Raw genomic sequence first — 15,361 nt, 5'->3', positions numbered from 1 at the left:
GTCCAGGGCCGGTTACGGCGGAGTTTGCAGGCCCGGTGGAGGGGCAGCGAGGTGTGTGTCAGACACGACCCAGGCCCTGGGCTCAGACCCAGCTGTGAATCTGGGCTCTGCGACCCACAGGCTGCCTGACCCGGGGCCCCTCACTTAACTGTGATGGACTGAGTTTCTCTTTTATATAAGATCTGGATTAGAGCCCACTTTCCAGAGTGGCTGTGAGCGCCAACAAGGCCACCTCTGACACATGCAGTGGTATGTGAGTCAAGCCCACCAGAGTCAGAGGCAGGTGATGACCCCCAAGACTATGGGGATTCAGAGGGGGCTATGCTTGGGCTGTGTCTAAGAAGATGTTTTGCAGGGAGAGGAGGAAAGGCAGGTATTCCAGGCAGCTGAAACGGCAGGTGCAAGGATGTGTGAGATGCACGGGCAAGGAGAGGACCAGGAGGGTGGGGGGCCAGCGCGTGAGTGGGCAGTGAGTCCGACCGGATCCTGAAGGCTGAGAGCCTGGTGCTTCCTCCGGGCAGCAGCGGCCGTCAGGGCTGTGATTTGGGAGGATCGCTGGCCTGCTCGCCCATTCTGCCAGGGCGGCTTAGAGGTGGATGGGGGCGGTGGCGGAGCGTCTGGGTTCTTTGGAGTCACCTGGATCCCAGAATCCTCTGGTGGTTGGAACACAGCCAGCGGAGAGGCGTGGGCATGCTGGGCGGGGTCCTGCCCAGCGAGCCCGGGAAGCAGGGTCGTGTTGAGTGCTGAGCTGGGCCCTGCTCCGGAGGCGGCCTCGCCTGGAGGGCAGACTGTACAGCCTGGGAAGGTTCACCCAGACCTGGGCAGACGCCCTTGTTCTGGCTGTGATGACTTTAGCCACGTTGACCACGGGGGAGCAAACAGACAGAACACAGCTGACACAGGCACCGGCAATTCTGAAGCACGTGTGCGTTTGTCACCCTGCTGGTGGCCGGAGTTGTGGCAGTGGGCAAGATCAGCTCAGCCCCGGTCCTCAGGGAGCTTAGAAGCCAGACCAGAGGATGAATTTTCAATAAATGACCCAAGGCCAGTCATGTGGCCTCCAGCAACTTACTTGCAGTCTCTGAGCCTCCCTTATTGCTCCTGTCTGGTCACGGGCAGAGAGTTATCATGAGACTACATGGGGTGATGCAGGTTCTAAACCCCAAAGTCAGCCAAGCCCTTGCATGCTTTTCTCTCCCAGCACCTTGAGCTTGGTCCTAGCAGCACTCGTACTTTTCATGAAATAACTGAGAGGGTTATTAGGTGCTCTCGTCTCCCCCTGGAATTCGAGAGCTGCATCCCTCGATACCAGCAGAATACCTAGTGGATAAAGGGTGCCCAGCTCCTACGTGTTCAATGAATGAATGAAAGGCAAGCGTAGGCATTGCTCTCAGCAGGACACACCCTGCTACCTAGTCCACTCAGCTCTATCTATCTTGGTCCCCCCACTTAGTGGGCTTATGTGAGCTGGGGTCCAGGGATGGCAAAGAGGCAGACGCACACTCTGTGGTGGTAATGGCTGTCTGGAGCTCTGGGTTAAAGAGGATTCTGAGGCCTGGTGGGGGAGTGTGGGGATGGATTGGCAATGTCTGCCATGGGCATCGGCGGAGGGGCATTGGCTGTGTTAGACTGAGGCTGGCTCAGCACTTCGTCACCAGGGAGACCATTTATGGTGGTAATGCAAATGCTGTCAGCACCAGAACCAACACCCAACAAAGGGCATCTATTACTTTTCCATGAGATAATTGGCCTGATTTCACCAAGTTGTTGCAATTCTAGCCGAGAACAACACGTCTCCACATTTCACTAGCACGTGGCTGGAACGAAAGGTAAGATCCCGAGGCACACACAGCTGCCCTGTCTCCTACCCTGGGGTCCCTTGGCTTGGGAGGGGCCCAGGTCTGCACCCTTTCCTCTTTTGACTAAGCTTTTATCTAGAGCACAGCTGGCTGTGTGGCTCTTATCTCTTCCAGTCTTCAGTTTCCTCATCTGTGAAATGGTGCTGATGACAGTTCTTGACCTTGGGAGTTGTGAGGACAGTTCTCCTTCGCTGCAGGCAGCTCATGTAAGGGTTTAATAATGGTTTCTTGTTACTGCTGTTATTCTTCCCTTAGCTCCACCTTCTCTCTTGGAGAGGCTGAGGTTTTGTTTGATAGGAGGCTTTCAGAACAAGCAGGGGTGCTTATAGATTTCATAGGTGACTGTGCTCAGAAACGATATGAACACAAAACTTACAGAGTTCCCCAAGGAAACCAACTGACATTTTCTTTCTGGGATCATGAAAGGGAAGACAGTCTTTAAACTAATAAGGGGTCTACACATCTAGAGATAATAGTGACAATAATTATTAACATTTGGGCACTGAGGAGATGGCATTGCTAGCGGGCATAGATTCTGGAGGAGGATTGGGTGGTCGGCCAATGAATCCAGCCCTCTCCTTGGGCACTGGGTACCCTAAAATCCAGAGAGGGGAAGGGGCCTGCCACAGGGAGACCCTGGATCTAACAGCCTGCCCCAGAATCTGGCTGCCGGTGTCTCATGACCCCTTCGCCAGGTCCTGAGTGGCATGTTGCCCTGTAGGCTCACCTGCTCTCTTAAACATCTCCACTCCAGGGACAAGGCCCGTGGTGGACCCGACTGGGCTCCATCAAAGGGTAATCGGTGCCCTTCACTGGGAGGACACACACAGTGTGCCAGGAGGACCTTTTCATTGTGAAACAGGCCCTGACAAGTGTAAAGAGAACGATCTCAGGTGGTGCTGGGGGGTGCAGCTAGGAGGGAGCCAGGGCTCTGGAAGCCTGAGCAGGGACGTGGCCCTCCCTTTGCTGTCTGGAGGACTCTGCCTCTCTGAGCTGTAGCACCATCACGTGCCAGCAGGGAGGTGGTCCTTGCCTGGCCTCCCTCAGCGGTCGTGTGAGTGACGATGAAATGCGCTAATGGCTGTGAAAATGCCAAACCAACTGTCAAGTGCTTTGCAAACGGTAGAGGGCCACGTGAAGCCAAGACCCAGTTCTTTCTTCAGTGTCCAAGTGTCAGGACTCTCATTTTTGCCTCCAGCTTTGGGAGGAGAAAGGCCCTGGCTGGTGATCACCCCAGGCCCTGTTTGAGCTGGGAGGTGGTATCTGCTTGTGGCTTTTGAGCAGCCGTGAACCACTAAATCCCCTGCAGGCAGGAATACCCTTCTACTGGGTATCACTTGGCCTTAGGAGAGCCCTCTTAAGTTAGTGCTCTCAATTATGGCCTTTTAATTGAATAATAACTCAATTAAAGGTGTGCTTTATATTGAACGTTCCTGATACCTTTATTGGTATTATTAACCAGCATAATAAGGAAGAACAATTATTTAAATGCTCATTAAAAAAAGAAAAAAAAAAAACTCCTACTAGCAGAGGTGGTGGGGCGGTAGCACTTCATTGCAGGAGCCCAGTTGCGTGTTGGTTCCCAAGAGTCACAATAAAAAATGACGCTTCCTCAACGTTCGCAAGTTTCTACTTCCCTGGAACCTCTAATGCATTAGGCAGGCTGCATTAAAATTCCTCCAGGGGAGAGGGTATGGAGAAAAGGGAACCCTCTTGCACTGTTGGTGGGAATGTAAATTGATACAGCCACTATGGAGAACAGTGTGGAGCTTCCTTAAAAAACTAAAAACAGAACTACCATACGACCCAGCAATCCCACTACTGGGCATATACCCTGAGAAAACCATAATTCAAAAAGAGTCATGTACCACAATGTTCATTGCAGCTCTATTTACAATAGCCAGGACGTGGAAGCAACCTAAGTGTCCATCGACAGGTGAATGGATAAAGAAGACATGGCACATATATACAATGGAATATTACTCAGCCATGAAAAGAAACGAAATTGAGTTATTTGTAGTGAGGTGGATGGACCTAGAGACGGTCACACAGAGTGAAGTAAGTCAGAAAGAGAAAAACAAATACCGTATGCTAACACATATATATGGAATCTAAAAAAACAAAAAGGTTCTGAAGAACCTAGGGGCAGGACAGGAATAAAGGTGCAGATGTAGAGAATGGACTTGAGGACACGGGGAGGGGGAAGGGTAAGCTGGGACGAAGTGAGAGAGTGGCATGGACATATATACACTACCAAATGTAAAACAGATAGCTAGTGGGAAGCAGCCGAATAGCACAGGGAGGTCAGCTCGGTGCTTTGTGACCACCTAGAGGGGTGGGATAGGGAGGGTGGGAGGGAGATACAAGAGGGAGGAGATATGGGGATGTATGTATATGTATAGCTGATTCACTTTCTTATAATGCAGAAACTAACACACTATTGTAAAGCAATTATACTCCAGTAAAGATGTTAAAAAAGAAAAAAGAAGAAAATTCCTCCAGGGTTTTATTACTGCCAGAGTTACACTGAAAGGCATCCCTGAAACATCCACTGCCAGGTACAAGGTGGATAATAAAAAACAAAACATGCAAAGCCCAACCATAACATGTGCGTAGTGATGTGTGAATTTTGTAGGGTGTGTCCACATGTGCGATCTCATTTGCTCCCCCAGCCCTCTTTGGAAGCAGCTATGTTATTCCCACTCTACTGATGAGGAAACAAGAGGCTCAGAGAGGTTAAGTGACTTGATCAACATCACTCTGCTGGGAATGTCAAGGCGGAGGTATGAACTCACGCTGCTGTCCAGGGTTCTCTTTTTTTTTTTTTTTTTTGCGGTACACGGGCCTCTCACTGCTGTGGCCTCTCCTGTTGTGGAGCACAGGCTCCGGATGCGCAGGCTCAGCAGCCATGGCTCACGGGCCCAGCCGCTCCGCGGCACATGGGATCTTCCCGGACCGGGGCACGAACCCGTGTCCCCTGCATCGGCAGGCGGACCCTCAACCACTGTGCCACCAGGGAAGCCCCCAGGGTTCTCTTTAACAGAGATCGCAGGGAGGGTTTTGAATTTGAGAAAAACACAGGGCCTCCCTTGAAAGCCAGGAGAGCAAAGGAAGACCCAGTGTGGGTTTCTGCCAATGGATACCAAAAATGTCTGAGGAAGGAAAAAGGAAGGAAGCAAGCAAACAAGACACGGGCCCTGGGTTCTGAGCCGCCAAGCCTGATGTAGTGATCCAAATGCAGCTGACGTTTCTAGGCCTGTAGGCCAGGTTTGGCGTCGCTGGGTAAGTCGCTTCAAAATAACCTAGGCGTTGACCTCTCAGTTGGAACGTCGGCAGCCACAGTGGCAGCGTGTCGGGACGTGGATCCTGTGTGGGCCACCAGCAAAGTCGGCACGTGGTAGAGCTTCCAGCTTACCTCTGGGCAGGTGGCCCTGAGCTCCAGGAGGGGGGACAGCCCTGAGTCCAAAGCAGCCCTCTCACCGAGGGTCTTCCGCTGCATTTAAAAATGAGCCGTTGGTGACTGTGTGTGTTGGGGCTTTAAAATATTTAGTGAGTATTTGAACAGAAAAATGTTCCGAAGGAGAGTGGAAGGTGCATTGTCTAGGGAGGGCCTTTGAGGGCTGGGAGATTTTAAAAACATCGGAAGCCGTCAGATCCTGGGAAGACCGGCACCTGCAGTGAATCTTGCCATGGCGTGGAGAGAAGTGTGGGAGCCAGATGGGTTCAGGGGTGTGGGAAAAGAGCTTACCCTGGCTTGACGAGGGACCCTGGAATCCTCTTCAAGGGATACACACAGAGCTTTTCTCCCCCTGATGGTGAATTCCGGACAGTTAACTTCCTCCCGGTTGCTCCAAGTTAGAGTTTTAGCAGTGTCTTTTGCTCTTTTTTTTTTAAACAAAAAGTGGAAACATCTGAACTCTTTAGAACATGCAGCTACATGCTTCTCAGCAACTGCCGTTTGAGTTTAAAAATATATATATTTTAATTGGCCATTTCATTCCTGGCCTGCCTAAGAGTTTTGCATTGTCTTCTGATACCCACATTCCTCACGGGCAGTAGAACTTTCTAGAAAATGTGTAGCCATCAGAAGAAGAAACAGGAAGTGCTCTGGAGAGACCCAAGGAAATGAAGATGATGAAAAAAGAGGTTGGGGGAAGGGAGGCGGCCCGTCTTAAAAACATGAGAAACCAGAGCAGCTGTGTGCAGTAGTTTGGTCAGTGAGAGTGGCTGCAGCAGAGGTGAAGGGTACAGAGTGATCTTCAATTGGAAGATCTACGACCTTGTGGGAGGTGGTGCTTCATTTGTGGTATTAGCTCCTGTGTCCGAAAGGGACTTTTCCTTTATCTTCTTATTTATTACTTATTTATTCTGCCTTGCTCCAGAAAAGGATTTGCAGACGACTCTAAATATTATGGCTTCTGGCCAGCTTTCCCATGAGGCCGTCTGAGGTGAAGACTTCTGTTCCCCACACGCGTTTACTAATAAGCCAGGACAGGAGATGGTGCCTCCAAGAAGCTGGCGCTCTCTGCCATAGCGGGGTGGCACGCAGGACGGGAAGGCTGGGGTGTCCGTGTGGCCTACTGCTCCCGCAGCAAGGACCACGGCCGTCCAGGGCCTTGGGAAGGAAAGGCCACGTTTCCAGGTGGGGAAATTCTCCCCAGGGGCTCCAGCATGGGGAACTGAATTACACAGACATACTGGGAGGAGGAAGTTACCCAGACACCCTGGAGAAAGAAAATTGCCTCCGAAGTTCTCCTGGAGCTGTGTTTAAAAGTGAGGTGAAGCTGACCTTCGGAATTCTTTTTTCCTTTTTGGCCTCCCTGCCCCCCACGCCCCTCTTGGTCTCCTCACTACCAAACACACAGACACATGTCCTATTGCACACGAGCGTGCAGTGATGCCCATAGACCACCAGACCTGGAAGGCAGGTCTTGGTTTCCAGTGATGGCTGATGTGGCCCGGTTGCTTCTGTGTCTGGGAGAATCTCCACCCTGCCCGCCTGCCCCCTGGACAGCCCGCACACACTGCATGGCTCAGGGAGGTCCAGGCCCCTTGGACCTTGGACCTTGGGAGAGGTCAAGTTTAACCTGTATGGAACTCAGGACGTTTGGTCCCAGAGCCATTTGGATTTTACTGCTAAGGGTGAAGCCCCCAAGAAACATAATTTGTAGCTGGAAAACCAAAAAAAATACATTTCTGTACGGGATTTCAGAAGTCCTTAATCTTCCAGGGAGTGGCTGAGATGGGGATTGTCTGCTCCAGCCTGCCCCGTGTACTCCCCCCTCCCCGTGTACTCCCCCCTCCCCTTCCTGATACGGGGTATGGAAATTAACATGCACGTTTGGCTCCACCAGGGAGCTTGCGGCTACTGTGCTTTATCAGCGTTAAAATCTTCCAGGTACGAGAAGGTTTGAAAAAACAATAAGGGGTTTTTCAAGATCTCAGCTGTGATGTCGTGTTCCTTTTCCTTCCCCAGCCAGTGAGCAAATCTGATGTTGGAAGGCAGGACCTGCCCACACTTGTCCTGTTCACGTGAAGCATGAGGAGAAGAGGTTCAGGCTGGAGAAGCAGCCAGTTTCACCCGCAGGTTGAGGACGTTGGCCACAAAAGAGGTTCTGGTTGGAAGGTCCAGGCTCCATTTTGTGATGACCCTAATGATGGACAAAGACAGGGACGTTTTGGCTCCATGCCACCAGCGTCCACTGACTGGCTCCCAATGTCACCAGAGCCAGTTTGTAACAAATCCACACTTGCCACCATTAATCCTGACCATCCTGTCAGATGTGACATTCTTTCACTCAGTGTTTCTGGCAAAGGACCTCACCCCTCCCCCTCTCCAGGGGTCTCTGGAGGCCAGATTCCACACGGTGGTTAGGGGCGTGTGTGTGTGTGTGTGTGTGCGTGTGTGTGTGTGTGAGGCCAGGAGGGCAATGGTGGGGGGCAGCTGTCACCCAGTAGTGATGTTCATAACATGCTGAATTCCTTCTGTTCCTACGCATCCGTGTTTAAATCTGACAGCACCTTCTGCACGGACCCTGGTGTATGAAACCCTGGGATTTCCTGTAGTTAAAATCCTGAGTGATGCAGAGGTATCAGCCGCTTCTCTTAAAATGTTCACAAGGCGATTTGGTTTGATTTGTGCTTCTTAGAACTTTCTTGGATCAAAGATTGCCTACAGGCTTCCCTGGTGGCACAGTGGTTGAGAGTCCACCTGCCGATGCAGGGGACACGGGTTCGTGTCCCGGACCGGGAAGATCCCACATGCCGCGGAGCGGCTGGGCCTGTGAGCCATGGCCGCTGAGCCTGCGCGTCCGGAGCCTGTGCTCCGCAACGGGAGAGGCCACAACAGTGAGAGGCCCGCATACCGCAACAAAAAAAAAAAAAAAAAAAAAAAAAAAAGATTGCCTAGTCAGTGACGGGGGGGGGAGGGGACAGTTTTGCCCCCCCCCCCCCCCAGGGAGGTTTGGCAATGCCTGGAGAGATTTTTTTTTTTTTTTTTTTTTTTTTGCGGTACGCGGGCCTCTCACCATTGTGGCCTCTCCCGTTGCGGAGCACAGGCTCCGGACGCGCAGGCTCAGCGACCATGGCTCACGGGCCCAGCCGCTCCACGGCATGTGGGATCTTCTCAGACTGGGGCACGAACCCGTGTCTCCTGCATCGGCAGGCGGACTCTCAACCACTGCGCCACCAGGGAAGCCCCTGGAGAGATTTTGGATCCTCATGACTGGGAGGGGAGGGAGTGCTACTGGCTTCTAGTGGGTAGAGGCCAGGGATGCTGCTAAACATCCTACAAAGCCCAGGGCGGCCCCCGGCCCCCAGGCAGAGAATCATCAGGGTCTACATGTCAGTAGTGCCTTGCTTGACAATCCCTTGTCTAGACCGTGGCCAGTGTGAAGGTAGCCCTGAACGGCTGAAATCTGCCCTGCTATCTTTTATGCAGTCCAGCCTTCCCATACTTCCTATTACTGGAATCAGGCATTCTCACAAACACATCTCCTTTGGCTTCTGAGGTGATGGGCTTAAGGACACCGTATTTTAGGGGCACAGAGGTATGTCTACCGAATTGCAGTAACTTGCTGAGGTCGCATGCCTGGTCCGGGCTTTGCCGGGACGGCCAGCCCACAGAGCAGGCTTCTTCAGCCCCTCTGCTGGGGACCTGCCAGGGGGTCGCAGGCCTGGGCCTGCTCAGAAGCCGTCCCGCTGCTGCCGCCCTCAAGGGCCGTGGGTCCTGGGACGCACTCGGCCCCGGCTCGCCTCCAGGTCAGTGGCCCCGTGGTGCGCAAGCCCCCGTCCTCCGCTTCTCACGCTCTCTCTGCCTTTCCGTCCGTGTGTCTCCCCAGGTAAAGATGAGCCTTCCAGCTACATTTGCACAACATGCAAGCAGCCCTTCAACAGCGCGTGGTTCCTGCTGCAGCACGCGCAGAACACGCACGGCTTCCGCATCTACCTGGAGCCCGGGCCGGCCAGCAGCTCGCTCACGCCGCGGCTCACCATCCCGCCGCCGCTCGGGCCCGAGGCCGTGGCCCAGTCCCCGCTCATGAATTTCCTGGGCGACAGCAACCCCTTCAACCTGCTGCGCATGACGGGCCCCATCCTGCGGGACCACCCGGGCTTCGGCGAGGGCCGACTGCCCGGCACGCCGCCGCTCTTCAGCCCGCCGCCGCGCCACCACCTGGACCCGCACCGCCTCAGCGCCGAGGAGATGGGGCTCGTCGCCCAGCACCCCAGTGCCTTCGACCGAGTCATGCGCCTGAACCCCATGGCCATCGACTCGCCCGCCATGGACTTCTCGCGGCGGCTCCGCGAGCTGGCGGGCAACAGCTCCACGCCGCCGCCCGTGTCCCCGGGCCGCGGCAACCCTATGCACCGGCTCCTGAACCCCTTCCAGCCCAGCCCCAAGTCCCCGTTCCTGAGCACTCCGCCGCTGCCGCCCATGCCCCCCGGCGGCACGCCACCGCCCCAGCCGCCGGCCAAGAGCAAGTCGTGCGAGTTCTGCGGCAAGACCTTCAAGTTCCAGAGCAATCTCATCGTGCACCGGCGCAGCCACACGGGCGAGAAGCCCTACAAGTGCCAGCTGTGCGACCACGCGTGCTCGCAGGCGAGCAAGCTCAAGCGCCACATGAAGACGCACATGCACAAGGCCGGCTCGCTGGCCGGCCGCTCCGACGACGGGCTCTCGGCCGCCAGCTCCCCGGAGCCCGGCACCAGCGAGCTGGCCGGCGAGGGCCTCAAGGCGGCCGACGGTGACTTCCGCCACCACGAGAGCGACCCGTCGCTGGGCCACGAGCCTGAGGAGGAGGACGAGGAGGAGGAGGACGAGGAGGAGGAGCTGTTGCTGGAGAACGAGAGCCGGCCCGAGTCGAGCTTCAGCATGGACTCGGAGCTGAGCCGTAACCGGGAGAACGGCGGCGGTGGCGGTGGTGGCGGCGTGGCCGGGGTGCCGGGCGCGGGCGGCGGCGTGGGCGGCGCGGCCAAGGCGCTGGCCGACGAGAAGGCGCTGGTGCTGGGCAAGGTCATGGAGAACGTGGGCCTGGGCGCGCTGCCGCCCTATGGCGAGCTGCTGGCCGACAAGCAGAAGCGCGGCGCCTTCCTGAAGCGCTCGGCGGGCGGCGGGGACCCGGGTGACGACGACGACGCGGGCGGCTGCGGCGATGCGGGCCCGGGCGGCGCGGTCAACGGGCGCGGCGGCGGCTTTGCTCCGGGTGCCGAGCCCTTCCCGGGCCTCTTCCCGCGCAAGCCGGCGCCGCTGCCCAGCCCCGGGCTCAACAGCGCGGCCAAGCGCATCAAGGTGGAGAAGGACCTGGAGCTGCCGCCCGCCGCGCTCATCCCGTCGGAGAACGTGTACTCGCAGTGGCTCGTGGGCTACGCGGCGTCGCGGCACTTCATGAAGGACCCCTTCCTGGGCTTCACGGACGCGCGCCAGTCGCCCTTCGCCACGTCGTCCGAGCACTCGTCCGAGAACGGCAGCCTGCGTTTCTCCACGCCGCCCGGGGACCTGCTGGACGGCGGGCTGTCGGGCCGCAGCGGCACGGCCAGCGGGGGCAGCACGCCGCACCTGGGCGGCCCGGGCCCCGGGAGGCCGAGCTCCAAGGAGGGCCGGCGCAGCGACACGTGCGAGTACTGCGGCAAGGTGTTCAAGAACTGCAGCAACCTGACGGTGCACCGGCGGAGCCACACCGGCGAGCGGCCTTACAAGTGCGAGCTGTGCAACTACGCGTGCGCTCAGAGCAGCAAGCTCACGCGCCACATGAAGACGCACGGGCAGATCGGCAAGGAGGTGTACCGCTGCGACATCTGCCAGATGCCCTTCAGCGTCTACAGCACCCTGGAGAAACACATGAAAAAGTGGCACGGCGAGCACTTGCTGACTAACGACGTCAAAATCGAGCAGGCCGAGAGGAGCTAAGCGCGCGCGGCCCCCGCGCACCTGTACAGTAGCCCCGTCGCCAAGCGAGAGAATGCTGACCTGACACTTGCCTCCGTGTCGCCGTCGCCGCTCGGTACCCCCTGCGAGCCCCTGGGGCCCCAGGGGAGGCGGCCCTCCAACCTAACCTGTGTCTGCGAAGTCCTATGGAAACCCGAGGGTTGATTAAGGCAGTAAAAATTGTGGAGCCTTTTAACTGTGCAATAATTTCTGTATTTATTGGGTTTTGTAATTTTTTTGGCATGTGCAGGTACTTTTTATTATTATTCTTTCTGTTGAAATTCCTTTAAGAGATTTTGTTGGGTATCCATCCCTTCTTCAGTTTTTTGTTTTTTTTTTTAAAACTCAGTAGTAGCCTGAGCGATGACTCCCGAGCTATGTAGAGGGGAAGCATATATTTTAAATTATAATTTGGGGGGGGGGAGGGCGCTGCTTTTTTGAAATCTAAGCTAAGCATGTGTAATTTCTTGTGAAGAAGCCAACACTTAAATGACTTTTAAAGTTGTTTACTTCTTTATTCCTTTTTTTTTTTTGTCCTGAAATAAAAAGTGGCATGCGTTTTTGTTTTTGTTTTTGTTTTGGGGGAGGGGGTGGATGAACAGCGGATAACAATCTTTAAAGTTGTAGCACTTTGTTTCAGAATCGGAAAGGAGATGTAGCACTGATGATGTCCCGAGTAACAGAGGCCTTTTCTGTGTTGATTTCAACTTTGCAATACATAAGGAAACCTTTGCGTGGTGGTGGGGGGGAGAGGCCCTCAGAAAACTCCACACTGCCAGAGAAACAGGAGTTTTTGAGGGCTGCCCCTGGGAAATGGCCCAAAAGCATTCTAAAATTGTGCATTCCCAGCAGATCCCGTACTTTTCTTGGAATGTTGGTGGGCCCTGGGATGCCATCTCTGCTATTTGCCGTAGATTAGACTAAATAAAATGGGCTGAGGGTACTTTTGGGGGTAGATGGTGGTGGCCCGCAGTGACACAGAAAGGAGAGAAACCAACCGTGTTCTTTCAGGCTTCTTCTGGCTTGACAGCTTCTCTCTCTATCACCCCCACCACAGAAATCCTAAGTCATACATTCCTGCCAGTGACAACTGATCGTTTCCCAAGCAGACAAGTGTACTGATAGTGAATTGAGGGAAGTTACTATTCTCTCACGTAATGCACACTGATGACATTGTACGGGGGGGGGGCGGGGGGGGAGTGGGGGGAGGATCTTGCCAATTTCAGTTCCCTTTTACTGGAAAACGGGAAGAGTTCCATCCGAAGGTGCCCAGCGCTACTTCGCAAGTTTTTTTTTTTTCTTTTTTCTTTTTTCTATCCCATTAGGTTGGAAGGTACTAAGCATTGGACTGTTAAGATTAGACATTTGAATTCTGTTGACCCGCACTTTAAAGCTTTTGTTTGCATTTAAATTAAATGGCTTCTAAACAAGAAATTGCAGCATCTTCTTCTTTTTGGCCCAGAGGTGGGTTAAACTGTAAGGGATGGCTGAGATTGAGTGTCAGTATTGCTAAGCGTGGCATTCACAATACTGGCACTATAAAGAACAAAATAAAATAATTTATTGGACAGTTTTTCTACTGCCATTCAATTTGATGTGAGTGCCTTGAAAACTGATCTTCCTATTTGAGTCTCTTGAGACAAATGCAAAACTTTTTTTTTTTTTTGAAATGAAAAGACTTTTTTTTAAAAAAAAGTAAAACGAGAAAAGTACATTTCTTTAGAAACAAACAAAGCCACATTTACTTTAAATACATTTTCAAAAATCCTGGTTGAAGACATGAAAATGCCATAAGACCCAATCAAATGAAGAAATAAACCCAGCACAACCTTGGATATCCATTAGCTGAATTATCCTCAGCCCCTTTTGTCTGTGGGACAACGCTGCTTAGATGTGGAGTGGAGGTGATTTACTGCTGAATTAAAACTCAAGTGACACAAGGTACAAGCTGATATCGTTGAATGAAAAACAGAACAAAAACAATTCAGGAACAACGGCTAATTTTTTTCTAAAGTTAAATTTAGTGCACTCTGTCTTAAAAATACGTTTACAGTATTGGATACATACAAGGGTAAAAAAAAATTGTGTGTATGTGTGTTGGAGCGATCGTTTTTTTCAGAGTTTGCTTAATAGGTTATAAAAAGATGCCACAGTGGCTGCGTGTATATTGTTTTCTTTTGGTGACGGGGTTTTAGTATATATTATATATATGAAAATTTCTTGATTACTGTAAAAGTGGACCAGTATTTGTAATAATCGAGAATGCCTGGGCATTTGACAAAACAAGAAAAAAAAAAACCCTTTTCTTTTCCTTGAAAATGTTGCAGTAAAATTTAAATGGTGGGGTCTATAATAATTTGTTCTTGTCACAGTAACTGTAAAGTCGGAGTTTTAGTAAATTTTTTTCTGCCTTGGGTGTTGAATTTTTATTTCAAAAAAAATGTATAGAAACTTGTATTTGGGGATTAAAAGGGGATTGCTACACCATGTAGAAAAAGTATGTAGAAAAAAAGTGCTTAATATTGTTATTGCTTTGCAGAAAAAAAAAATCCACATTTCTGATCTGTACTTATTTTTCTCCTCCCACCTCTCTGGAATGGATATATTGGTTGGTTCATATGATGTAGGCACTTGCTGTATTTTTACTGGAGCTTGTAATTTTTTAACTGTAAGCTTGTCCTTTTAAAAGGATTTAATGTACCTTTTTGTTAGTGAATTTGGAAATAAAAAGAAAAAAAAAAACAAAAACAAGCAGGCTGCCATAATATATTTTTTTAATTTGGCAGGATAAAATATTGCAAAAAAAAATTTGTATGTTAAGTCCTATTGTACAGGAGAAAAAAGGGTTGTTTGACAACCTTTGAGGAAAAGAAACAAAAGGAAGTAGCTAAATGCTTTGGTTCACAAATCATTTTAGTTGTATATATTTTTGTCGGAATTGGCCTCTACAAAGGACTGTTCGAATAGGGCTTCACTCTGAATGCCCTGAACCTTGCATCAAGGCTCCCTGGTGTGGCCACAGCAGACCAGATGGGAAATTCTTTATTCGTGTTGAGTGGAAAAATCAGTGTTTGTCAAGGTATAGGTACCATTTCACAGAGCCCTCCCTTTCTTTAAGAGGCATCTGTAAAGATGTCAGGTGTAGAGGAGAGCCCAGAGCATCTTCTTCCTCTGCCGTCACCCTGCCCTTCAGAGCAGAAAGAAATGCAAGCTGAGCTTTCTTTAGTCCTTGAGAAAGCATTAGACAAACAAGCAAACAAAAATTGTAATAAAGGGAGCTGGTGTATCAGCTAGGCGCAGGTGACGTGATCTGTGGCTGGGACCAGCGCAAATCGGATTTCAGGAAGGAGTCCCCATCACAACCAGGACCTTTTATCCCTTGGAGAGTGTTGGCCTGTTGTCTTTCTTACCTGCTTTGCTGCTTTTCTCTCCGAAACCTACATTCCGTCAGTTTCCGAATGCCTAGGGCCTGGGACGAATTCGGTGCCTTTCCATATCTCTTTCTCTTTCCTTCCTCTGTGTTTCCTCTCCATCCTTACCCCTCTGTCAGTCCTTTATTTGTTCTTTTATTTGATTTATTTCTCCCTCTCTGTCCCCCAACTCTTTTTTTTTTTTTTTTTTTTTGTAAAGCCAAGTAGCTTTAAGATAATAAAATGGTGGTTTTTTTGGATGAGGGAATAATACGTTTTAAAAAAATACCTATATCAGGAAGCCATTTTTTATTTCAGGAACTCTAAGAAACCATTTCAGGTTACGAAAGTATAACCAAGCATCCTGTCGGGCAATTCTTTACCAAACGCAGAAATCTTTCTTCTGGGCGCTTTTCTGTTTAGTATGCTCTTTGCTCCTTGCCATTTACCTTTGCAAAGTAGAAAGAAAGGGAGAGGAAGTGGAAGATAAAGCTGAGATGTCCATTTCCTACCTGCTTGATCTAAAGACCCAGGGGCCGCCCTTTCCTCCGGATGCCCTGGGAAGGTCCTTTAGAGCCTCCAAGGCGATCCTCCTGTAGTTAACAAAAGCTAGCCAGCTCTCACCAGCTTCCGCAAAGTCACCACGATTCCAGGACTAAGCCATCCTA

General features: G+C 51.7%; 1 protein-coding gene across 5 annotated transcripts in view; it reads left to right on the top strand.

Moving 5' to 3' along the window:
* BCL11B (BCL11 transcription factor B) overlaps nt 1-12,440 on the top strand; it is a 92,649-nt gene extending 80,209 nt beyond the window's left edge. For all 5 annotated transcript variants that reach the window (XM_082618164.1, XM_082618163.1, XM_082618161.1 and 2 more), the window contains one exon: nt 9,200-12,440. In XM_082618164.1, coding sequence (XP_082474290.1) covers nt 9,200-11,265 — 2,066 coding nt within the window. In that variant the 3' untranslated portion in view covers nt 11,266-12,440. The remainder of the gene's footprint in view (nt 1-9,199) is intronic.
* Nucleotides 12,441-15,361: the final 2,921 nt, after the last annotated feature.

Source organism: Mesoplodon mirus (genome assembly GCF_964341445.2).
Source record: "Mesoplodon mirus genome assembly, chromosome: 4".
Classification (NCBI taxonomy): domain Eukaryota; kingdom Metazoa; phylum Chordata; class Mammalia; order Artiodactyla; family Ziphiidae; genus Mesoplodon; species Mesoplodon mirus.
This window is presented reverse-complemented; position numbering and strand designations above follow the sequence as displayed.